Below are 26,377 nucleotides of genomic sequence, written 5' to 3'. Positions count from 1 at the left end.
AAGCTGGATAGATAAGTAAACTAAAGAAAATAATGACCAATATAAAAAATGATTGTAAATTTATAGCCCCCCCCCACCCTGAAGGTACAAGGTACAAGTACTCCATAGCAACTGAAAAAAAAAAAAGATTCAAAGGAAAATGAACTTTCCTCAAGGACTACATGAATACATAAAAGAAATTAAGCAGAACATAAAAAATGAAATGAGGTCTGGAGGAAAGAACTAAGAATAATTGGATTAAAAGAGAGAATAATAACCCTTACCCAAGAAACAGACTCCTGAAAACTAAAGTAGAGCAAATAGAAATCAGTGACTCCTTAGAGAGCAAGAAATATTAGAACAAAACCAAAAGACTGGAAAAAAATAGAAGAAAATGTAAGATATCTGACATTGAAAACAACTAACTAGAAAAACAAGCCAAAGGGAAATAATTTAAGAATCATTTGACTCTCTGAGAACTCTAGTTTTTTAAAAAACCTAGACACTATAGTTCAAGAAATTATAAATAAAGTTTGTCCAGATCTGTTAAGAGACAAAAGACAAAATGAAAATAGAAAAAAAATGCACCAAGCACCAACTAAAAGGAACCCTAAAAAGAAAAATTCCAAGAATGTCATAGCCAAAACCCAAAGCTCTCCAGAAGGAAACAATTCAAGTATCAAAGAACTATAATTAGTATCACACAAGATGTGAAAGCTTCTACTTAAAACCAGAGGAGAACTTGGAATACAATATTAAAAAAAGGAAAAGAGACAAGCTTACCACCTCTTGATTGCAACTTACCTTGCAAAAATTAGTATAATCCTAAAAAAAATGGATTTTCAATAGAATTGAAAAATTCAAGCATTCTTGTTGAAAATATTAGAGCTAAGTAAGAATTTTTAAAAAGTAGGAACACAAGTGTACAGAGGAACCTAGAAAGGTAAATGTAGTTGAGTAATTGGAAGGAGCTGTATGATGATGTAGTACTAAAATTTTAATAAGTGGAAAAGAATCTATTGTCCTTTCAGAAACTTAATGTTTTCAAAGGATATTGATAGAGTTAAATAAGAAAAACAGATGGGATGAATTGGTTTTGCTCTGACAGTCTAAAGAAGGGAAAGAGAAGTCAGGGTACAAAGAGGAATGCACAAGTGTAAAAAGGAGGAAGAAGAGAAGGAAACTTGCTATTTCTCACAAATAAGGTAGTATTAGGAAGAAGAGTATACCAACATGGAGGGAGAAGTTGAGGGTTTGGGCACAAACCTCAGAATCAGAGAAAGGTGTAGAAATTCCTCAGACTCAAGAGAAATAATGGGAGGGAATGAAGTAAAGGAAATTATATCAGGGAGAGAATAGTCACAAGCAAAACAATCTTCTTGGTCCAAAAAGAGAGATTAAAAGGAGGGAAAAAGAAAAACAAAGAACCAAGAGTAAAGGAGTGCCTAAGATTGTCTGATAGTTACTGGGAGGAAGGGAAGGATGTGATTGAAAAAATTATAGCATGTGAATATTATTGAATCATAAGGCATAACAAAAAAGATAATTTCAAAGAATCATGGATGCAAGGAACTGATACAAAGTGAAGTAAGCAGAACCAAGAGAACAATTCATACAAGAATAACAACATTGTAAAGAAAAAGAAGAGAATGACCAGCTATCTCTCCAGAAGTCCAAAGAGGAAACATGTTATCTACCTCTTGTTATAGATGTGATAGAAATGTAGGGCATGTACAAGTGTTTGCCCTCCTGACAGAAGTAAGACATATTTTTTGGACAATGGCCAATGTGGGATTTTATTTTGTTCGACTATGCATATTTGTTGCAATGATCTTTTTCTCCACTGGTGGAGGGTGGGATGAATTAGAAAGGTAGAAGATAGAGAAAACAAATTCTTGTGAACTGAAATAAATTTCATTCTTAAAAAGCTGAAAATGACTTCCAGAAGAGTAGTCGTGTCTCAAATAAATACTAAAATTAGAGAAAGGGGTGAACTTAAGAAAAGATAATGAACTTTTTTTTGTCATGTTGAATTTGAGAAGCCTATTGGACATCCAAGAAATGTCCAGCAGAAAGCTGTAGTTATGGAACTAGAGCTTAGGAGAAATATGAGATTTGGGGGTAATCTGCATAATTAAATCCATCAGAAATGATGAAGTATCAAGAATCAGTCAGTCAATCAACTAGCATTTATTATTCATCTATTTGCAAGATACTGTGCTAAGCCCTGGAAACAAAAAGAAAGACAAACATAGTCCCTGCTCTCAAAGAACCTTGTACAAACAAGATAAAGTGGAGATAATATCAGAGGAAAGGCACTAAACTTAAAGACTAGTAAAGGCTTCTTGCAGAAGGTAGGATTTTAGCCAAGATTTGAATAAAGTCAGGGAAGCCTGGAGGGGGAGATGAGAAGGGAAAGCATTCCAGGAATGAGGGAGAGCCTGAGAATGCTGAAGTCAGAATATGGAGTATCTACTGGGGAGATCAGCAAGGAGGGCCATATCCCTGGATTGAGCAGTATGGATATGGGAAAGAGGAGATGGTGTGAAAAACTTGAATTTGGTGTAAGACTAGAAAGATTTAGGATTTGGGGGAATAGCCCCTATGAATACTACTTCATCATTTTTTCAATTCTGCTGTGATATAACTCCATAATAGAGATAGAATCATCCCTATTATGCTGCTAAGGAAACAGGCTCTGAGAGATGAAATTACTTACCAGTTACTTACCTTACAGCTGGCAAGTGTCAGAGGTGGGATTCATAGCAAGGCTTTTCTGACTCCAAGAGTAGCTCTCTTTATGCTATTTTCTTTTTACTGCCTGCCCTCTATTACACCTAATCCTCAACTGAAGTGGAAACCTTCTACAAACTAATCAGATATTTTATCTTCATGATAAATATCCTGCTCTATACAAACATACTTTACAAACATGTAAACATTTCTTGAGTAATTGATTGTGAGCTTCAATTTTTAACTGGAACTTTATATGGGCAAATAAAAATAAGGGATTTAAACAATCCAGCAAGGATTAGCAGCTAGATGACATAGTCAATAGAACACTGGAGTTTGGGAAGACCTGAATTCAAATCCTGCCTCAGACACTCAATAGCTGTGGGACCCAAGGAAAGTCACTTAGCCTGTTTGTTTCAGTTTACTCATCTATAAAATGAAGATAAGCACCTACTTCCCAGGATTATTGTGAGGATCAAATGAGATCATATTTGTAAGGTGTTCTGGAAACTTTTAAGTTCTATAAAATGCTAGCTACTATTATAATCATTTTAAAAAATTGTACTTTAGGGGAAAGACAGCCATCTAGGTTTCATTAATGATCCTGATCATGACTCTCTATCTATCTCTAGATATGTATATATGTGTGTGTGTGTTGTGTATATTGCAGGTGTTAAAATTAATGATTTAACAAAATATAAGAGAATGTGGTTGTGGATATTATAACAAGTCAAAATTATTTTTTATTTAGCAGCTTTATTTGCAAAATAGAGAGGAGTAGAGAAATGAGAAAGAGGGCAGAGTAAGTAGTCTAGCTAATCACCCTATATACTTTCTCCAGGGCCTGGCTCAACTCAGGCAGGGCTCCTTAACCCTTCACCAGAGGACCCTTAGCTGGAGGGCTGTTTAGCCTGAGGACTCTTCCATGCAGCTTCCTCCAGAAACTAATTTCTCCAGAAGCCAGGAACAAGTCAGCTTTTCATTCACCCATGTTGTAGTCCAAAGGGGAAGATCCAAGAGCAGTCTTAACAAATGCTAGAGTCCACATTGAAGAAGGTCCTCTACCAGACTCCAAAGCCTCAAAAGAGCTCAAAGACCTCTTGACAGGAAGTTTTGGCTACTTTTAAAGACCCTTCTTTATGTCACTTCCTGTTCCTTCCTCCACTTTAGGGGACCAATTGTAGTTTTTTAATTTGCTTAGGACTGGTGGGGGGGGGGGAAGTCAATTGCTTCTGGAGGTGCAAACCCCTTTAGTAAGTAGTTTGTGGACTTCCCCTACTTTTATTTTAAGTAGGGGTGTATTCGCTTTTGTTGAGTAAATTTAAAAGTAGGCAGGGGAGAGTTAATCCCATCTTCACAATATATATACAAATATATATATATATACACATATATACATGGAGAGAGACAGAGAGACAGAGAGAGATGTCATCTAATTGAGACCTTGAGCAAGTCACTGAAGGCCTTTGTCCTACAATTGCTTCCTATAAAAAAGCTCCAGTGAAGTGAGCCCCTTGAATAGAGGGAGACAACAAGCATATTTATATGGAATGCAAATATAAAAGAAAACAAATATAAATAAATAAAAGGTGGTTTAGGGGGAATATTAGTAGTTCAGAGGAATCAAATAAGGTTTCAAGTAGATGATATTTGAGCTCTATCTTGAAGACAGGGATTCTATGAGGCAAAGGTGAGGAAGGAGTGAATGCCAGGCCTGGAGGATAATCAATGCACTGGCACAGAAGTGAGAGATGTGTGAGGAACAGAGAGAGGCAGTTAAATTAGACTGGAGAGAGTGGGAGAGGAAGTAATATCCAGTGAGGCTGGAAAGAGAGGCTGGGTAGGCATTTAAGAGCTAGAGGACTATTTGTTCCTAGAGGTAATAGGAAGCCACCAGTTAACTGAGTAGAGGAGCTGCAGGATCATATCTGGGTTTGGGGGAAATCATTCTGGCAGCTGTGTTGTGGATAGACTGGAGAGGAAAGAGACCAGAGGCAGTAAGAACAATTAGGAGGCTATAGAAATAATCTAAGTGAGAGGGGGTGAGTTTCTGAACTAAAGGAGGTGGTTGTGTGAGTAAAGGGGAGATGGATACAAAAAATATTCTGTTAGGTCTTGATCAATGATACATGTAAAACCCAGTGGAATTATTCGTCAGCTAAGGGGGAGTTAAGGGGGGTTGGGGGAGAGGAAAAGAACATGAAATACGTAACTTGGAGAAAATATTCAAAATAAAAAAATAATTTCAAAAAAGCACAAAAAAGTGGCAACATTTGACAAATGATTAGATACATGCAACAGGGAAGTATAAGAACTTAAGGACAATATCAGAGTTAAGTACCTTGGAAATTGGAAAAATCGGGCTGCTTTTGACAATAATTTGAAAGGGAAATTAGTTTTGAGGATCAGTAAAGGCCTAATATGGAAAGATGTGTTTGCTAAACTTTGAAGGAAACTAGAGCTGCTAAGAGGCAGAGGTGAGGAGTGAATTTGTTATGAGGCAAAACCTATACAAAGGCATAGGATTTGGCATGTAACAGCAATAAAGCAAACTGACTGGGTCATATATGAAAGGCAACCATATGTATAAGGCTGGAAAAGTAGACTAGAGCTTGGTTGTGAAGGGATTATAAACAGCACAGATTTAGGGTTGGAATAGACTTTGGATGCTATGTAATACAACCCTCCCATTTAACAGACAAAGAAACAGAGCTAGAAAAGTTAAAGGACTTTCCCACAGCCATAGTTTGGTATGAGAGGTAGGATGTGAACACAGGTTTTCTTGACTCTAAATCTAGTACTTTATCCATTTCATCAGCTTTTTGAATGCCAAATGTGAGTTTTTACTTGACATTATTTAAAGGGGTGCTGGGAGTCTGACTAGAGGAATGATACAATCAGGCCTGAGCTTTAGGATGTTTAGTCATGTTTAAAAGAAGAAAGGAAGGAGTCAGTAGACAAGATTAACTCTTAGGGAAAGGGGACAATTGAAGGAGCAAGCTCTCAGAGACAGCAGGAGATGAGGTGAAAGGCACAAGTATATAGTTAGCATTATCTAAGAAAAGGGCCACCTTATCATCTGAGACTGGCACAAAGGAGAATGAATGGGTAATAATATTAAAGTGATCATGACTATGGACTGGAAGGAGCTCTTAATAAGTTGGCTCATTTCCTTCATTTTTAATGAAGTCAAATCTTCTATGGAAATCATTTTTAAAATGATGTGTAGAGTTCCTGGGGGAAAAAAAAAGATTGGGGAACCACTATAGTTTGGAGGACAGAACCAATCAGAAAAGAGTAAAGCATCACTGAGGGCCCAGTTGGGACTAATTCACAAATCTGTAGTGAATCCTGTTAGGACAAGTTTTATGACTTCCTTAGGCTGCATTCTGCAGAATGCAAAGAGCAGAAAGTTGAGAAGGACTCTGCAGTGGGGTTTGGAAAGGGATGCATGACAATAGGTCAAAGGGACAAGGAATTCAAGGATAGAAATAAAAGAACAGGGTCAAGATTTTGAAATTATATAAGAAAAGTTACTGGTGGCCACTCAATCCCACTACTGGGTATACATCCCAACAAAGTTAAAGACAAAAAGAAAGGTCCCATAAAACACCAAAATATTCAGAGGAGCACTTTTATGTGGTAGCAAAATATTAGAAACAATATCCATTGATTGGGGAATTGTTTTTTTAAAAAATGTATTGCTCTTTTTTTACCCCACCTCATTATGTTTACCTTATTTCTCAGTATGTTCCTTCTCCTCCCTAAATGCCATTGCTTTTGACAAAAGTAAAAGGGAAAAAAATAGTTGAGCAAAACTAACCAACACATCACCAAATATATAAAGGATGTCCCACACTTACAGTTCTCATGTTTGCAGAGTGAAGGACATGCTCTTTTTATAATTCCAGAATTTGGTTTGATTTTGTTCTTTCCAGGCATCATCTTAATCATTATATTATTTTCCTGGTATTAGCTTAAGGAAAAGGGAATGTGTGTGCATATACATTTTTTTAAATTACATGCAGGGGACTCCTGTGAAGTGCTTTATAAATATCCTATCTAATCCTCACAATCACCCTGCAAGGTAGATACTGTTATTCCCATTTTACAGTTGAGGAAATTGAGGCAGAGGTGAAGTAACTTGCCTAGGGTCACACAGGTAAAATCTGAGGCTGGATTTGAGCTCAAATTTTTCCGATCCCAGGCCCAGTTCTTTCCCCTGTACCACCTATAGGTTTAATCCGATTTGCATCCTTTCATGATTTTTCATGCTATTATATATTCACAGTAGCTCATTGCATAGTAATATTCCATTTATATTCATTTATCATAATTTGCTTAACTATCCCCTAATGAAAGAATGTCTAATTTGTTTTTAGTTTTTTACTACCAAAAAAGGGCTATTTTGGGTATAAAGACCTTTCTTTTTATGATTGATCTTCTTGGATATATATCTAGATATAGCATCTTTTGGTTTTTTAACCCTTACTGTATTAGTAACAACTTTAAGACAGAAGGGCAAGAGGTTAAGTGACTTCCCCAGGGTCACATAGTTAAAGTTAAAAGTTCCCTACACCAATGAAATTATGGTCTGGAAATTAAAAAAATTCCTGAGGAGGAATTAACAGGAAACTGGGAAGACTTGAAATGAAAAACTATATAACCAAGTAAGCAGAACCAGAACAATTTCCATGACTACAGAGTTGAATGTGGAAGATGAGGATTTACACAGTTGCTCTACTGGTTAAATTTTTTTTGTTAACAAGAGGAAAGTGAAGAGAAGATAAAGAAATAACTGTGATGTGAAAAAGACACTAGTAAAAACTGAAGAAAGCCTACATTTTTACATATAAATAATTTTATATGGCCTGCATATTTATTGATCATATGTTCCATATAAAAAAGCTTTGGACATATTCCCCACCACCACTTTAGGTGGTATTACTGCTGAGATAGTTTACACTAAATGCAAAAGTCAGATCAGATTTTATTGCACAAAGGTTTATACTATTATGAAGAACTAAACAAAATTCAACACTGATGGTTGGTAGCCCTCCTACCAGAGACAAATTGGTTCTTCAGAAGCCCAAAAACTTTTCTCAGGTCAATTTAATCCTCTCAATCTGGAGATGGGCTGATCACTTCCTTGGACCATCAGAAGCTTCTTTTGTTCAGTTACTAATACCAACATTTTCAGTGTCTCTGTCTAGGTCAGGAGTCAACTCTATTGGGGGCAAAGGTTCTTTAACAAATGCCTTTATTCCTGGAAGGCTTCTCCGCCTTCGAGCTGCCAGCTCAATCTTTTGGACTAGATCCACATCCCAACGGTGAGTAACAAAACTAAGCACGGATCCCAACACCTCACTTCCAACCCGGCCCACTCTGCCAGCTCTGTGAATATAGTCCTGCAAAGTTGGTGGAAAGTCATAATTGATAACTAGCTCCACTCGAGTACTGTCTAGGCCCCGAGAAGCTATATCTGTGCAGAGAAGAATGTCCTTGGTGCCATTCTGGAAGGACTGGAAGATGCCTGCTCTCATTGCAGCAGGCATCTGCCCCTGAAGCCTCAAGTGTGGGATTTTGTGGTCATCCAGGATATAGCCCAGCCAGTTCACTGTGCTAGAACTATTACAGAACACCAGAATGGCCCCAGAAGAGCCAGGGTTGTCTTCTCCACGGAGCTTCAGGGCTTGTATCAACTCGGTCACTTTCTCACTTCCCTTTAGCCTCAAGAACTTTTGTCTAACATGAGGCATAACACAATGCAGCCTGGGACTGGTGACGGTGGTGAGGTTGCCCAGGTCAGTGACTTTGCTCAACAGCTCTCCCACGCCCTCAGGAAAAGTGGCTCCCACCAGCACCAGCTGGGCCCTGGGGTTGAAAGGGTCTTCCAACTCTTCCAGGTTTTCTGCTATGGGGCTCTTGCCCAGGATATATTCCACCAGCTCCAGGAAGCTCTCATCTAGCAGGGTGTCTGCTTCATCCAATACCAGGAAGCAGAGTTGCTCCAGGCTCACAAGCTGCCTCTTCAGCGCCTTCCAGAGGGCTCCTGGTGTGGCCACCAACAAGTCTGCAAGAGGCTCGAGAGAAAGCTGCTGCTTGACGCTGCCCATGCCGCGGCCCCCACCAATCTCACGCACGCACAGCTCCAGGCCCTGGCCTAGGGACCCCGCCACAGCCCGCACCTGCTCCGACAGCTCTCGGGAAGGCACCAGCACTAGGCCCCGGGGTGCGGGGCCAGTGGTCAGGCGGGGCCGGCGTAGCAGCCGCTGCAGCAGGGGCAGCAGGTAGCTCAGAGTCTTCCCGCTGCCAGTCTCGGCAGCGCAGAGTAAGTGGCGGCCTCTGAGCAGTGGAGGTATGGCCCGGCGCTGCACCCACGTGGGCCGCACTACGGCTGGTGCGGCCTGGTGTAGGGCGTCCAGCACACGGGGCTGCAGGCCCAGGGCAGCGAAAGCAGGCCCGGCTCCGCGCTCCTCATGCTGCTCTTCCGCCACCGCCTTCTCTTCCACGGCGCCGGCCTCGACCGGCAGCGCGGGCACCTGACGATGCGTGCGCTCGATGGAGAAGTGATCTCCTCGGGAGCGCCGGTGCTTCCAGCCGCGCGAGGCCAGCGGGGCGCGCTCCCAGCGGCCTACGGTGAGGCGCAGCGGCTGGCTGAATTCGGGCCGCCGTGCAGCGATCAGCAGCGGCCCGGGCCGGGGCACCGAGACCCGCGGCGCTGATCCGCCTCGAGCCCTCGCCTCGCGCCGCAGCTGCAGAGGCTGCGGGATGCGAATCACAGGCAACGCCTCCCGGGGCTCTTCTGAGGCCAGGCCCCGGCAGGGCCCACCCAGCCTCCGCAAGAGAAGCAGCAGCAGGTGAGAGGGAGCCCGGAACGCCATCCCTCCGGCGAAGCAGGCCAGGCGCGCTGCAGTGACGTCACCGTCGCGCAGTGCTAACGCGCTACGGAAGCCCACGTGCGAGCTGTGGTCTGTGGCACCGCCTGATCGCCGAGCTAGAGAGGTTAGTAGTCAGACCCTGGAAACGCGGTCGGGCGGGGGAGAAGGAGGGAGGGGGGTCAGCTTCCGCCTCCGCCCCCGAGCGCGTTGCCCCAGGCCTCGGGACAGGTGGAGGTTTAGGCTTCGCTGGGACAGGGTCCTCTTCGCCCCGGCGGGGGCGGACCGAAGGCTGCTGTGGTCCGCTGGCAGGGCGGGCGGAAGGGGTCGTGGGGGGCTGAGGCCTTAAGGGACCTTTGACCGTGATCTCCTGGTGGAAAACCGAGTTCGGGGTCCTCGAGTCCGGGCAGCCTCTGATTTGGGGGCTAGTGGGAGAAGCTGGACGGGCACGGGAGGGTTGCCAGACGCCTGAGACCCCCATAGACCTCAGGACGTCCGTGGGATTGGCGGGAAGGAAATGACACCCTTCTTTATTTTTAAACCCTTACTTTACGTCTTGGAATCAACACTAAGTATTGATTCAAAGGCAGAAGAGTGCTTAAGGCTAGGCGATGGGGGTTCTAAGGCACTTGAGCAGGATCACACAGCTAGTAAATGTCCTAAGGTCTGATTTGAACCAGGACCTCCTGGCTTCAGGTTTAGTCCTCAGTTCACTAGCTACCTTCGATGCCCTTTTTCTCTGGCTTCCACCTGAAATTAGAATTATTCTTAAGTTGCTGAGAAGGCTTCTGGGAGCATCCCTGGGCTTCCCTAGGGAAAGCATGAAGTTCCTGTTGAGGACTGTGGGTTGGGAGCAGAGTGGGGGGAGGGAGAAAGTGACCGTTTACTTCTTTTTTCATATCCAGACAATTCACCGAAATGTTCTTCTGCCTTTCATTCATTAGGTTCATTCTTTAAACATCATGTATTGAGCCACATTAAGCAAAATTCAGATTACACAGTTCCTGCCCTCCTAGAATTTATAGTTTTGTTGTTTAGTCATTTTCAGTTATGTCTGACTCTTTGTGACCCCATTTGGGATTTTCTTAGCAAAGATATTGAAGTGATACTTTTCCTTCTCCAGTTCATTTTACAGGGAAAGAAACTGAGGCCAAGAGGGTAAAGTGACTTGTCCAGAGTAACACAAAGCTAGTAAGAGTCTGAAGTCAGATTTGAACTCAGGTCTCCTGACTCCAGGTCAAGACCTCTATCCACTATCTCACCTAACTGCCCTAAACTTACCTTTGAAAATTAAGGTAAACTGAGAAACAGTGGTATGAGCATGATGGATTTATTAGTAGACTAGCAGTAACCAATAAATTAGGTCAATGGTCTCTCTCAGTGACCAAGAAGAGAACAGAAAGGAGAAAAGTTTTGAGGTGGTATCATGAGATTATAGAAGGGTTTGTACACAGTCAAGCAACCAGCATTTATTGAAAACTTATTTTCTGGCAGACATTGAGTTAAGCACTTAGGAAGAACTGTCAAGTCCCACACCCAGGAAAGCTAACTAACTTACCATGATTGCTTTTAGAAAGACCTGGACTTGAACAATAGGTCTTATCGCTGGTAAAGCAAAATACTGTTTCCCCTTTAACACTCAGATTTACCCAAGTAAGATAGGATCAGTGGAGTGGAAGTGATGAAGATGAATGAAAGGGTTAATGTTTGGAAAATATATTAAGGAGCAAGGCAGAAAAGGCACAAGGGTGTAGGATTGGATGGATAGGACCACTTCTTTCACACAGGGCTGGGGATTTGTGAAGAAGACCCTGAGATGTTTTGAGAAGTTTAGTAACTTCTCTAGGGTAAAACAGTTGTCAGAGATAGGATCTGAGGTCAATTCTTAATGTAAATCCAGCCTATTCACTGCACCAAAAGGTCTCTACTTTTATAAAAATTGAGATAATGCTTTATAAACAGTAAATTTGTTGTGAGAACATAGAGAAAATGAGTGGTCTTTGTGGGTTTAGCCAAAAAAAAAAACCTTTTGGGAGTAAACTTTGAATTGGTATGTGAACGAAGCAATAGATTGAAATTAGTGGAAAAGGAAAGAAGATCAATGTCATCAAAGTTATCTATCCATTAATAAATAGGATTTTTTAAAGGATCGATCAGCTGATTTATTTCCAGAGACTCCACTCTAAACAAGTCCTTGATAACTACATATCTGGATTCTAACCCTCCATTTTCTCCAATCTGCCCCTTTCAGTTTTTGAGACTTTCATTGTACATCTAGGAGACATAACAAATATACTATTGGATATAAAGTCAAGAAGACCTAAATTCAAATCTAGCATCAGATATGTGATAAGTGTATGACCCTAAGGCAAGTCATTTTAACATCTGTGTGCCTAAATGGAGATAATGACATCCACTTCCCAGGGTTGTTGCTGGATAATATTCTAAAGCATTTTGGAAACCTTACAGCACTATCTAAAAAATATGCTACCTATTCTTTTCTTTCTTTCTTTTTTAAAAGCCCTCACTCTCCATCTTAGAGTCAATACTATGTATTGGTTCTGAGGCAGAAGAGTGGTAAGGATTAGGCAATGGGGATTAAGTGACTTGCCCAGGATCACACAACTAGGAAGTGTCTGAGGTTCCATTTGAACTCCCGTTTACCTGAATTCAGATAGAACCTGGCACTCTCTGCACTGTGCTGCCTAGCTGCCTCAGTTATCATAGCATAATATTAGGTTCAAGCACTATGGTGGTTGTGATTTGACTCGTGGTACATGCTGCCTTCTGTGTCCCTCTTTTGATGTTTCGCTTAGACTGGCTTGTCTCCCAATTGGCTAGTACAGGATAGCTGGCCTCCTGTATTATTTATTGGTCAGTTTATAGAAGGAGCACTCTATTGTTGCAAGAGTCTTGGATTTTGAATCAGGAGAATTAGATTTGAATCCTGGTTGTATTTTTTTGGACCGGTCACTGAATTTGCCCATGCCACCAGCCTCTTCACTTGTAGAATGAGGAGATTGAGCTGGATGAGCTTCCGTCCCTTCTGGTTCTGGATCTGTGACTTTTGCCTGAGGGTTAGAGGGAGGTCTCTGGCCCATCCAGGCCAAGCCCTTGAACTTGTGATAACAGAATTGGTGATCTAGATTGGGAAATCACTAAGAGTTGATTAAATTAAACAGATGTCTACTCTCTGCTAAAGGGAAAAAGGGGCTAAAAATGCCAAAGAATGAATTTGTATTAGGATACAATGTGGTTCCTTTTGGAGCTCAGGTCCCGGTGACGATGTGACTGTATGTGCATGTGCACCTGCACGGGGCTGTAGATCCCAATGTGCTTTTTGGGGAGAGAGGGATTATTTCAGGGTTCTGGTCCTAGAGCAAGCCATTGGAACTAGGACACAAAGGATAGGTACAATTTTATCTTCTCTCCATTGAGAGAGTAGATTACAGGCAGGAAAGAGTGGGATGGCTTTGAGGTGAGATAGCTAAAGTTCTGGGAAAATGGGGTCATAAAGTACCCTTGTTTTGTTGAGGTGTTGTCACCCAGCATGCCACTTCCCTTCCTATCACTTTATCAGTCACTCTTTGAGGTTGCTTTGTTTCCCACCCACTCAGAGTAGCAATTGAATAAATAGTTGATAGCAATTATGAATCTTCACCTCTAGTGTAGTGGCTTTGCAAAAAGGGAAAAATCAGCCTCCCATAGAAATAGTTTTAAACACCAGGGAGAAGGGACTTTGCTGTATAATTTTTCTTCCATGTTGCTGAAATCTGTACATTTTAACACTGTTAGTTGTCTTTCTGGTGAATTATCAGGAGGTGGTGGTGCAGTAGATAGAGCAATGTCCTGGAGTCAAGACAACCTGAGTTCACATCCAGCCTTGGACATCTGCTAACTATGTGACTTTGAAGGAGTCCCTTAAAAAAGATCTCAGTTTCTTCAACTGTAAAATTGGGATAATAGCTTACTTTGCAGGGCTATTGTGTGGTTTAAATGAGATCCTATTTATAAAAGCATTCAGCACAGAAGCCAGCACATAATAGGTGCTCTATATATGTTGTCATCATTATTCGGTTGATGCTTGAGCCACTAGAACACAAATTCTGGTAGATCTGATGAAGATGGAAAGGCTCTGAGTACAGACCTAGTAAACTATTTGTCCATTATGTTCTAAATCAAATTTAAAATCATCCGTTTGGGACAGTTCTGAGGGACTTATGACAAAGAATGCTACCCACCTCCAGAGAAAGAACTGTTGGAGTTGGAACGAAAGTGAAAGCATTTGACTTTTCACTTATTTATTTGGGTTTTTGGTTTGAGGTTTTGGCTTTATAAGATTATTCACTTACAAAAATGAGCAATATGTAAATATGTCTTGCAGTTTGGCTCTTATAGTTGTTCCTCACCTTTCCTGTTCACTACCCCAAAACACACACACACACACACAGAGTGTCTGTCTGTCTGTCTGTCTGTCTGTCTCTCTCTCTCTCTCTCCCCCCCTGCCTCATCTTGTTGTACCTTCTCACCACATGCACCACTGTTTAGTGGCACATGACTTTTTTGCTGTCCTTCAAACAACACATACTATCTTCCTACTCATTACATTCTCACTGGCTCCCCTCCTTATCTTGAACTCTGACATTCATGACTTCCTTCAAGTCCCTCTTTCTACAGGAAACCTTTCCAGATCCCCATTAATGCTATTTCCTTCAATCTGTGATTAGCTCCAGTCTGTCCTGTTCTGGTCCCGTTTGTATGGTTGTTTTCGTGTTGTCTCTTTCCTTAGACCAGGAGCTCTTTAAGGGGAGGATCTATGTTGTTTTCCTTTATATGCCCATTGCTTAGCACAGTGCTTGATTTGTTTCGTCTTGTCATCATCTTCATCATCTAATCCTCAACTAACCCCAGCTAAGTTAGAAAAGAATTTGCATTTAAAGGATTAGCCTGAGGTATGAATCATTATATCAGTGTGTTGGTGAACCTATGGCATGCATACCAGAGTGGGCTGCTCCCTTCCCCATCTTCAGGACCCACCCCTCTGCCCAGCAGCCCAATAGGAGCACTTCCTCCCTCTTCTGTCTGGAGTAAAGGGGAGGGGGGGCGCTCACATGTAGCATGAGGGTTGCAGTTTGGGCACTCAGGCTCTAAAAGGTTCACCATCACTGGTCTAGAGCAGTGATGGGCAAACTTTTTAAAGAGGGGGCCAAAGGAAAGGAAATGCTCATCTGTCAGTTTGTTTTCTAAGGCAACTTTTTCGAAGTTTCATTGTATTGTATCCTACTCATTGTATTTGTCAGAGTAGGAATAATGTAGCAAGGCAGGATAGAACATTTCAGGAGGCTGCATCTGGCCCGAGGGCTGTAGTTTGCCCATCACTGGTCTAGAGTATTCTGCTATCTAGGCAACTGTAAGTAAAATGATATTATAAGGAATTTAACATTATAAAGACTGCAAAATTGTATCACTACACAAATTTTGTTATAATGATTTATTTACCAGATCATAATCTTTTCATTCATCGTGTCATTCATAGAAACTTTTCTTTTGCCTATAGGACAAGTATATTAAGCTGGTATTCAAAGTCCCCACAATCTGGCCTTTTCTGACCTTTCTTTTCCTATTCTTGGCTTTACTGACCTTCTACCAGGCTGGTCAATTCTCTGTACCTAGAACATATTTGATCTTTACCACCCTTCACATTGCTTTGGCCAGTGGGTTGTATATGGGAAACATGATATAGGGGAAGGAGTGCTAGTCTGAGAGTCAGAAGATGGAGCTATAGGCCCAGCTGCATTGCTTACTAGCCTAGTAATCTTGGGCATTTCACTGAGCCTTGTTGTTCCCTTTCACAAAATGACTAAATAATCTTCACATTTCTTTAGAGCTTTAAAAGTCTATGATCTAAGAGGCATCAAAGTTTCTCTGTGGATTGATAGCCAGAACTAGAAATGGGAAGACCTAGGTTCAAATTTGACCTCAGATATTTCCTAATTGTTTGACTCTGGGCAAGTTACTTAACCCCCATTGCTGAGCCCTTATGACTCTTCTGCCTTTCCTTAGCTAGGATTGACAATTTGAATTGACAATTCCTCCTCAGGAATTGCCCATATTCATTACATGCAACTCAGCTATAATACATATGGCTGCTAACAATCAATTGTTCTCTACAGAGTATAGTGTTTCTCCTCCCATAGAAGTAAATCATTTCAGTGTAGAAGTAAACAGACTTCTTTTTTAAGTTGCTTGAGGCATCTCAGTGAGTGGAAAGGGTACTAAATTTGGCATCAGAAGACCTGGATTTGAGTCCACAGACACGTCTCCTAGCCCCAGTTTCTTAATCTGCAAAACTGAAGTGAGATAATCTACACTAACTGCATCACAGGGTTGTTATGAAATCATGGATACTTCTACTTTTATAATGTGCTGAAGCTTCAGATGCTGTGTGACTGAAAATATCTAGTTGTATTTCATTAGAGAAGAGGCCGTCCTCTTAGTAGGAAGCAAAGAGAAACGGGACAGTGTTGAAAATATTTGTTGTATACTTAAAGGAGAATGAAATTGTACATGGTGTAGGTTCAGCCAGCTATGCAATCCTTTCTTTTCATTCTGCCTTTGTATGGAAATGCTTGTCTTATTTGGTGATGAGTTCAGCATTGTTTCCTTAAACCATTACCTTCTGTCTTAGGGTCAAATCACAAGGGCTAGGCAATAGGGGTTAAGTGACTTGCCCAGGATCACATGGCTAGACAGTGTCTGAAGGCAGCTTTGAAAACCAGGTCATTCCAGTTCCAGATCTATATATGCACTGTGCTACCAACCTGTCCTCAGCATTAAATAATAATTATAATAAATAAAAAGTTTTTAAAGACAAAATGTCCTCCCTATTCCACTGGTTTCCTGACTGCCAGAAAAACAAGTGCTTACAAGTTGTTCTGGAGCATTTCGGATAGTCATGACATAAACTTGGAACGACATCCATTGATTGATGCTTCTGAGAAAGAGATAATTGTGCAAGTTGGGAGCCAGCATAGCAGAGAAAGAGCTGAGAGATATGTGGAGCTGGTGCATTCAGATGAAATTAGAGCATCTGCTAGGAGAATGGTGCCACAGTTGGGTGTGGTGAGTGTTTGTCTAGGATTTACGGGAATCAGGGTGTGAACTAATTGCTAGTAGGACTCCACCTCTACACTCCTAGCTTTCCACACCAGCAGGTGAGCTATGATAAAAAGCTGAAAGATCAGATTTCATTTAATATCATATGTATGGATTTTGGGTTTGGGCTCCCTCCAGAGTTCTATCTTTGATGGACATTACCAGAGAATGGGGCACAAAGTCACTGAGGTGATGGAATAGCCTGTCTCTTATGTCCACCCTTCTTTCCATTTACTTTCTACACAGTCTGTTGCTGTTAGCATCAGCATTAATGCAGCAATTTTATATGACTGGGACATTGAATACCACAATCTCTGATGAATTAATATTATCCAAAGGATTATATAGAGATAGATGGTGGAGGTGAGTAGCTTATAGCACTTTACCAGTGAGAAATTGCTCAAGAGAGGTGGCATAAGGGATGTCATTAGAGAGATCTGTGACCAAAAGAGATATGCTAGTCAGATGAAATCAAGAAAGCTATAAACTTGAGGCTAAAAATTTTAATTAATATGTTTTCAATAATGGAATGAACCACAGAGAGGGGTCAAAGGTTTTTGGGTAGGCCATCCATTTTGCAGGTCACAAAAACTAGCATAGAACTTTGCTAAACTGCGTTGGTATTGATGGGGTCCAGAGATTCAGCTAAAAGACCTTATTTCTCTGAGTGGCTTCCAACAGGGCTACATTAATGGGCACCTTTAGGTGTGTTCCCACCCAGGAGATCTTATTCCTTTGTTTTAATTCTTAATACTTTGATCGATCCATGTTGTAAATGGCAAACTGAAGCCTCTCCTTGCCTGCCTGTTCCCTTCTTATCTGTATCTGTATCTGTGTCTTCCTATAAGTCTGCCTGGAGAACCCAAACAAAGTGCTGAGGACTTTGTCCAAGGTCTTGTGACATTGGGTGGAAACCAGTACAGTGGCTACCTTTCCATTTCTTTCACTAGTTGCCAGTTCATGCATTTCTCTGATGATATCCTGGACATTTTTTCTCCAGTATAAGTTCCTCGTTAGCATTTTGTTACAACCTCTTTGTTCCCATTGTGTGTGGAAATTCCACAGTTCTTTTGATGACCCTAAGCTCCTCCCTGAAACATTTCATCTTTTAAACACAAGTATATTATTTGGTGACATGTGATCACCAAATATGTATTATATATAATACATCGTGGAATACCAGTCTATGAAACTGAAAGTTCATCACCCAAAAGGCAATGGTAGTGAAGACTTGGCTTTGATAATTCATAGCTTACAAAGTCCAGGTTTTAAAAATATATTTCTCATGATAACCCTGTGAAGTGTAGTATGCATATACTATTGTGTCCATTTTATAGATGAAGAAATTAAGGCTCGGAGGTAAAGTAGCTTGGCCAGGGTCACACAACTAGTAAGTATCTGGGTCAGAATTCGAATTCAAGTCCTCTGAATCTAAATCCAAATCTTTTTTCCCCACTATCAAACACTTGATTTTATTTGTTGCTTTCCTTGGCAGGTTATTCCAAAATGTAGAATTTGCAATTTACCTGAAAGCCCATATGTTTTCTTTCTCTTATTGGGTTAGTGGTTTGTCCAGACACCTTTTAGGGTTATCTAATTTTTGGTTGAAACAAAAGCTTCCTGTCCCAGAGGTGTCTGTATGAATAGGTCGTTATCATCTCTGTCTGCCACTGTGTACTTGCTAGACTGACCTTTTCAAAGACAAAATATATTTTCTGTTTTTAAAAGAGCCTTATGGGACATATTTCAAAGTCTAGGGTTTCTAAAGTAGACTTTGAGGCAGTTTTAGATGCCTACATCACTAACAAAGGAGGGAATGTGTTGTTAGCTTCCATTAGGAAATAAATGTTAACTGAGGAAGATGGAAGAAAGATACAGAAGCAAATAAGATATTATTAGTCTGTTCTGCAAACCTAGATTCGCTTTTTTGTGAGGTGGCAATCAAATTGAATACTTTGGAGCTGAAGTTTTATTAAAATTTTATTTTACTTTGTCTATTAATGGTTTATAGTAATATAATATTAATATAATGGTTTGTTTACAATAATACAACTTTAAAAGAAATTGAATGTTAAAATATTTGAAACAAAAACAATGAAACCTTTGTCTTTGTATTTATCTTTCTTCCTTTATAGACATAACACTTTTTTTATTCTTTCAAAATTGAGTGTAGAGGAGGCAGCTAGGTAGGGTCCAGCTTTGTGACCTGGGCCAGTTGCAACTCCAAACTGCCTACCTATTACCTTGGGACTGAGCCTTAGTATCAATTCTAAGACAGAAGGTAAAGGTTTAAAAAAAATAATAATGTAGGGGTAGGTAGCACAGTAGATAGAATACCAGGCTTGGAGTTAGGAGGTCTTGTGTTCAAATCTGCCTTCCAACTCTTCCTAGCTGACCCTGGGCAAGTCGCTTAACCCAATTACCCAGCCCTTTTCACTCTTCTGTCTTAGAATTGACAGGGCAACAACAGAGGTTATTGTGAGGAAAAGACTTTCTAACCAACAATGAAATGAGCTCCTTAGTGAGAGAGTGAGTTTCCTGCTCCTGGAGATGTTCAAGAAAGGTCTGATAACCATTCTTTAAGGATATTGTAATGGTTCTTTTGTACCCAGTAGGAGTTTGCATTAGACAACCTTCCAGATTTATTCTGTAGATCTTAAGAATATTTTTGTGACCTTTTTTCAGTAGTTCATTAGGCCAGACTGTGACCACTCTAGCAGCATTTGGAAAGACTATTAACTAAAAGGCAATGAATTTATCTGCCATACCAACTTTCCAGGGAAGCCTACTAAATGTTAGAGAGTTTGCATCTGCATTGGTGGAGGCAGTGAGTATTGCCACAATAACAAAATCACAAATCTTTGAGACATTTGAGCACAAACCTTCTCCCCAAGCCTCTCTTTATAGGGAGCTCAGAATTTTTCAGCTAGCTTCATTTTCCATCACCTACTCTGCTTGGTTTAGATGCCAGGAACATCATGCTCCCCCAGAGTGAACTCATCACCTAAAATCTCATCATGATGAAGATTTGTTCAGTTCTGGTACTCTTCCCTCTGATTCAAGGGCTAGAAGACAGATCAGAAACTCCTTCTAAAACCTCCCTTTTAATGGAAAACTCAGAATTTTCTAGCTAACTTCATTTTCTGTTAGCTGCTCTGCTTAGTTTCATTGTGCCAGAGGGATTGAGTATACTCAACTCTCAGGTCCACACCCAGTCCCATCTCATCCCCACCTTTTCAGCTTACTTTGTATATTGTTGTCCCCCATTAGATTATAAATCCCTTCAAGGATTGTCTTTTTCTTATTTGTAACCTCAGCCCTTAGTACAGTGCCTGTAGGAGCTTAATAAAATGTTTATAGGCTCTGACTATGAAGTAAATTTCTTAATAATATTGTAGTCTTTTACCAGGATTTGGACTCTTATAAAACTTAGAGCATTAAACTCAGATAATTCACATGAAAACATAAGACTCCCCCCCTTTATGTCTCTCGCGATTAGCAAAAATATACTTCTCTCTTCCTACCTCTTCCTTAATCCCTCACTGAGAATGAAAAACAAAATCCCTGCTATAAACAGAGTCAAGCAAAATCAATAATGTCACTTCTGTGTTTCTTCCTTCCCCAAACGCTGCCCCCATAGGTGTCAATTTGTCTTCTGAATCCATCACCACTCTCTAGAGGTTGATAGTCTATTTCATCATGTGTTCTCCATAATCATAGTTTGTCATTGTGTCATTTAGAGTTCCTAAGTCTCTCAAAGGGGTTTATCTTTTTAATTATGTTATTATTGTTTAAATTGCTTTTGTGCTTCCACTCATTCATTCTGCATCAGATTATACAAAGCTTCCCAAGTTTTTCTGAAACCATCACACGTGTACCTTTGTGTGCATTTTAATTCAGCTTCTGTGGCTTGAGGGTAAAGAGACGGGTATAGTTGGGTTACTATTATTACTCTCCTGGAGTATTGATAATACTGATGCAACATTTTATGACTTCTACATGGAACTAACCAGTCAGGACAAAATAAACAAGGTAAATCAGGAACATGGTAACTTGGGCCAAACATGAAGTGAAAATAAGAAATATTCCTTTGAATGTTAGAGACAATTTTCTCTTCTTATCTTTCTGACTCTTGTTTCCTGTTTCAGCTCACAGCAGAGACGGAATGATTGTGAACAATTTCACACTGTGTTACCAAGGCAAAGTTATCCTGGCCCCTATGGTTCGAGTAGGGACTCTTCCTATGCGTCTTTTGGCCTTGGATTATGGAGCTGACATAGTCTACTGTGAGGTAAGAAGGCTACAGAATTTATTAGCATGATCTTCCTAAAGTGGAATTCTCTCTGCTGTGTGAAAAGATTCACTGAAACCTCTGAACCCATTTTTCAGAGACCTACTGGAACCCAGAGGAAGAAAGAAGTTGATGTTTAATAAGTGGGCATGCATGCACATGCATTTCTTAAGTGAATAGTTCTGGCTAAGGAGATCTGACTAAGTGAGAACCTGGCCTGAGAACCAAGATGCCAGGTAGCCTTAGGTCTCTAGCCTGGCCCATGTAAGCTTATTGTGAGTCTGAAGGGAGAGGGCTCTGATATGAATTCATGGTAAGAAGTCTTGTTTTTTTTCCCCTTCAAGACTGGCCTGTTTCAGGTACAGCTCCAGAAAAGGAAGTTGGCCTAGTAACTCAGATCTGTTTCACATCTGTCTTCAGGGGAGCACAAAGATGTGGCCTGGGATGGCCTGGGATCTACTCCAGAATAGCTCTAGATCCCAGGCAGGAATCGGCCTGAATGCTTAAGCAGGCCCCCAAACAAACCTAACACTTGGGCTCACCTGGAGATAAAAGGATTTTTGTTAGAGTTGGGCCAGATATCCAGTTGCTTAGCCTCTTGGCCTCAGTTTCCTCTTTGGTAAAGTAAGGAGGTTCAACTGGATAATCTTTAAGATTTATCTCAAATTCTGTGTTTTAGACCTAGAAAGTATATACATACTTATAACAAGAATATCCAGTTTACTTCCATGATTTATTCCTTCTCCCTTATGGATTTGGTTGTGTTTGTTACTCATTCATTCATTTTCCATAGCCCTACTCATTGTGCGTGCTTATATTTCTTCACATTTTATCTCTTTATCTGTCTTCCTCTAGTTGGTTCAAATTGCACCTTTATTAATGTCCTAGGCACTTAGGAGTTAAAAACAAAAATTAAACAGTCCCTGCCCTTGAAGAGTTCACATTTTGTCAAGGAGAAACAACATATACATAGAACATTTAATATGAAATATGTTAATTTCCAAGAGGGGAACACTAAGCTATGTTTCTTGAAGAACGTGGTACTCTAGCTAATCTTTTTTTTTTTTTCCTTTTAAACCCTTACTTTCTGTCTTAGAATCAATACTAAGTATTGTTTCCAAGGTAGAAGAGCAGTAAGGGCAGAGCAATGAGGGTCAAGTGACTTGCCCAGGGTCACATAGCTAGGAAGTAACTAAGGCCAGATTTGAACCTGGGACCTCCCATCTCTAGGCCTGGCTCTCAATGCTCTGAACCACTTAACTTCTCTTTCAGCTGAACTTTTAAGATAGATCCAGAGATAGAATTCTTTTTTTTTTTTTTTTAAATTTTTTTTAAAACCCCTAATTTCTGTGTATCGGCTCATAGGTGGAAGAGTGGTAAGGGTAGGCAATGTGGGTCAAGTGACTTGCCCAGGGTCACACAGCTGGGAAGTGTCTGAGGCCGGCTTTGAACCTAGGACCTCCCGTCTCTAGGCCTGACTCTCAATCCACTGAGCTACCCAGCTGCCCCTAGAGATAGAATTCTAGATAGTAGGAGGTAACGGACAAAGTACATTCCAGGTATAGGGGGACAGCTTGGGAAAAACCTTGGTTGGAAGGTAAAGTACATGAAAAAGAATGTGTAATGCCTAGAAAGGTAGTTTGTAGTCAGATTGTAAAAGGGTAGAAGAGCCAAACAGAAGAGTTTGTATTTTATCCTAGTGTTTAGCAAGGATGACATGGTCAGACCTATGCTTTAGGAATATTAATTTTGCAGCCATGTGGATGTATGGAAAAGGGAGAAACTTGAAGCAGAGAGGCCCATTAGGAGGCTATTGCAACAATGATAGTGATAAAAGCCTAAACTAGGGTAGTGCCCTCTTGAGTGGAAATAGGGGGACAGATTCAAGATAAATTGTGGAAATAGAATCTACAAGATGGCAGCTGATTGGATGTGAGAAGTGAGTGGAAGGAAAGAGTCAAGGTTGACTCCTAGGCTCTCTACGAGGTTGTTTAGAAGGAGAACAGTACTCTCAATATAAAAGAGAAGTTAAGAAGGCAGAGATTTGGAGGAAAGATGAATTCTGTTTTGAGCACATTGAGTTTGAGATTAATCAGCATGCATGTATTAAACCCTTGTGTGTCAGACTCTATGCTAAGTGTTAACAATAAAAAGACAAATGCAAATGAGGCCCTTCCTTCATAGATCTTACCTTCCACTGGAGGGAAGCAACATATAAGTAAATGCAGAAAGAATCTGTGGTAGTTTTGAGAGAGAGGACACCCGGCCACTGGGGAAATCAGTAAAAGCTTTATGTAGAAGGTAGGACTTGAAGTGACTCGTGAAGGAAGACAAGTCTGCGAGAAAGGAATGTATTCGTGGCAGGCCTGGGGGACATGCAGAGGTGCATTAGTGGGCACATATATCTGGAGGGCATGGCAGAGGAGAGGACAAAGAGACACAGACAACCAAGATGGTTTTGGAACAAGCATGTTAGATGTGTTGTCTGCTTTTAAATAATGAGCTTGCAGAATAAAGATGAACCCTTTCCTCTCCAGGCTCCCTTTTCTGTTTTCCTTTTTCTAAGGAAACTTTCTTGTTCATTGATATTTACTAAGTTGAATAATAAAAGATAAAAATTAGAATCTTAGGTAATGGAAGGGAAGGGGAAGAAAGACTAGAGAGGAAGGAAGGGGCCAGGTACAAAAAAACTTTAAATGCCAAACAGTTGAATTTATATTGTATCCTAAGGGATTAGGATTGTAGTAGCAAGAGATGCCTATAGGAAATTCAGACAGAGAACTTTGGGGTCATGGGGTTTAGTAGAGACAGTAATCTGGATCTCAAGTTCCTGTAGACAACTCTGTAAAGGCAATATTTGAATCCCTGGGAAGAAACGAGATCGCTGAGTGTGAGAAGAAAAGAAGGCCCAAGACAGAGCCAGCCTCATGGTATACTCTAGAGCAGTGATTCCCAAAGTGGGCGCTACCACCCCCTGGTGGGTGCTACAGCGATCAAGGGGGGCAGTGATGGCCACAGGTGCATATATCTTTCCTATTAATTGCTATTAAAATTTTAAAAAATTAATTTCCAGGGGGCTAAGTAATATTTTTTCTGGAAAGGGGGTGGTAGACCAAAAAAGTTTGGGAACCACTGCTCTAAAGGGTGAAACTAGGATAATGGTCCTACAGAAGAGACTGAGAAGGAATGGCCAGATAAGTGGATAAAAGAACTGAGAAAGGGCAATAATAAAGAGAAAGGAGTGAGCAATAATATAAAATACTGCAGAAAGGAGAAGGATGGAAAAAAGGCCATCCCATTTGGCAGTTAATTGATCATCCTTTTGGAGAGAGCAGTTTCAGTGAAGGAATGAAATTAGAACCAAATTCCAGGGGCTACAAAGTGAGTGTGAACTGAGAAAGTGGAGGCAATGAGCATAGATCAGTTTGATTCTAAAAGAGAGGAAAGATAATGGATGTTGGCTTGAGGAGATGATAAGATCAAGTGAAGGTTTTTAAAGGAGAAGAGAGTGTTTGTAAATAGTAGATAAGAGTTCGCTAAATAGAAATGAATAGAGGATAATCCAGGGCAAATTCTCAGAGGAGCCTGAAGTACATGGGATCAAGGGTATGATGGCATTTGGTGTTGTCTGAAAGGAAAAGGGCCGTTTAGACCTCTGAGACAAAGTGCAAAGGAAGATAGAGTGGGAGGTACAGTTGAGGTCATCTAGAATGTAGAACTGTGGAAGAGGGAAGCTAATGGTAGATGACATCAGTTTTTGCATGAAAAGAGAGGAGGGAGAAGTGCCTTAAGAAAGGAAAGATTGAAACAATTGCTGAGGTATGTATGATAGAAAGCTGATCAGTGAAGAGTAATGCAAGGGCTTAAGGACCCTTGAGGGATTAAGAGAAGAAAGAGTAGATTAAAAGAGAAGACGGTAAGGGAATTAGAAAAGGGAGGGATACTGAGAAGGAAGTATATATCAAGAAATAGTGGGGGTAAGGCAAGGGGATAAGGGAGGGACTCCTAGAATAAGATAAGGGAGAGATTTTTAGAATCAAACCCATATCAAGAAATAGAAGGACGTGTTGGGGGGGGGGGGGGAAGGTAGGGACTTTTGGAAGGGCAGACAGAATAAGAACTAAAAGGTAAGGAGGAAAAGACAAGGGAGACACCTTTAGAAAAGTGGGCCAATTTGGAATTAGGAGGGCAAAGGGAAAGGATGAAGGAAGATTTCTAAGAAGGTATGCAAATTGGAGAAATAATGGACAGAAAAAAATGGGTATCTGTAAGGGCCAGAAATATTAGAGGTAAAAAAGGATTGAACTAAATTTACAAGAGTGTGGTCACCAGAAATTATTACTCAATTCCAAATAACTTTTTATGGTAGTTTATTTACAAAAGGAGAAAGAGTGAAAGTAAGGAAATCAGAGAGAGTAGATATTTACTCCAACTGGGTCCAAACTAGGCAGGACTTAAGAGGCCCCAGCAAAGGGGGCCCAGAGGTAAGTTAAACAAGGATTTTAGCCACAAAGCCTCCTCCAAGACGAGGGGCCTCTCCCGGGGGCTGGTACCTCCAGAACAAGTCAGGGAAAGGAAGTCAGCCTTTTTCACTCACCCACGTAGTAGTCCTAATAGAAGGCAGTCCAAAGTCCTCAGCTGGAGCTCCTTCACTGTCAAGTTGAAGAGGAAAGACTCTCCCCAGTTAGAAGGCTATCTCCAGGAGACAATCTCTTCAGACAATCTTCTCCAAGACCATCTCCTCAGACTGAGTTTAGGGCTTGTTTTTATGGTGACTTCTTGTCTCCTCCCTTTGCAGGGGCCAATCACAGTTTCCAAATTGTCTAGCACTTCCCAGGGGGAAGTGTCTATGGGATTGACTTCGCACCTTCTTAAGATCAATTTCTCATCAAAAGGGTTCACAGTTTCCAGATTGAACAGTTTCTGAGGATGTGAACTCTTAAAAGAATTCACAAGTTTCTGACTGTTTGAGTTAGAAAAAAGGTGGAGCTCTCCAAGTATCTTACTGGCTTCTCACCTAGCACTAAGTAGGGTGTGAATTCACTAAGTGGTTTGCTAGCTCCTCTACCTAGTTCAAGCTTGTACTTAAGTTAGTGTTAACTCAGGATAGACAATATAGTTAAGAATTCTCATTCACACATCTGAGGAGGATACAGCAAAAAGAAAGAAAGAGGACAAATAGTGAGGAAAAAACGGAATGGAAGGAAATATACATCAAGTAATCATGATATTGAATGTGAATGGATTGAATTCACCCATAAAATGAAAACAAGTAGCAGAATTGTTTTTTTTTTTTAACATTTATTAATATTCATTTTTGACATGGTTACATGATTCATGC

General features: G+C 40.8%; 2 protein-coding genes across 2 annotated transcripts in view; one reads left to right on the top strand and one right to left on the bottom strand.

Moving 5' to 3' along the window:
• Positions 1-7,682: 7,682 nt before the first annotated feature.
• DDX28 (DEAD-box helicase 28) lies at positions 7,683-9,596 on the bottom strand. The gene has a single exon (XM_044660568.1). It carries the CDS (start codon positions 9,594-9,596, stop codon positions 7,887-7,889), a length of 1,710 nt encoding a protein of 569 aa, XP_044516503.1. The 3' UTR covers positions 7,683-7,886.
• An 87-nt stretch (positions 9,597-9,683) lies between these two features.
• The window catches only part of DUS2 (dihydrouridine synthase 2), a 65,393-nt gene continuing 48,699 nt past the window's right edge, over positions 9,684-26,377 (top strand). The window contains exons 1-2 of the mRNA XM_044663209.1: positions 9,684-9,717; positions 20,894-21,036. Of these exons, the coding sequence (XP_044519144.1) occupies positions 20,911-21,036 (126 nt within the window). The 5' untranslated portion in view covers positions 9,684-9,717; positions 20,894-20,910. The remainder of the gene's footprint in view (positions 9,718-20,893; positions 21,037-26,377) is intronic.

The sequence above is a fragment of the Gracilinanus agilis genome, chromosome 2 (genome assembly GCF_016433145.1).
Source record: "Gracilinanus agilis isolate LMUSP501 chromosome 2, AgileGrace, whole genome shotgun sequence".
Taxonomy (NCBI): Eukaryota; Metazoa; Chordata; class Mammalia; order Didelphimorphia; family Didelphidae; genus Gracilinanus; species Gracilinanus agilis.
This window is presented reverse-complemented; position numbering and strand designations above follow the sequence as displayed.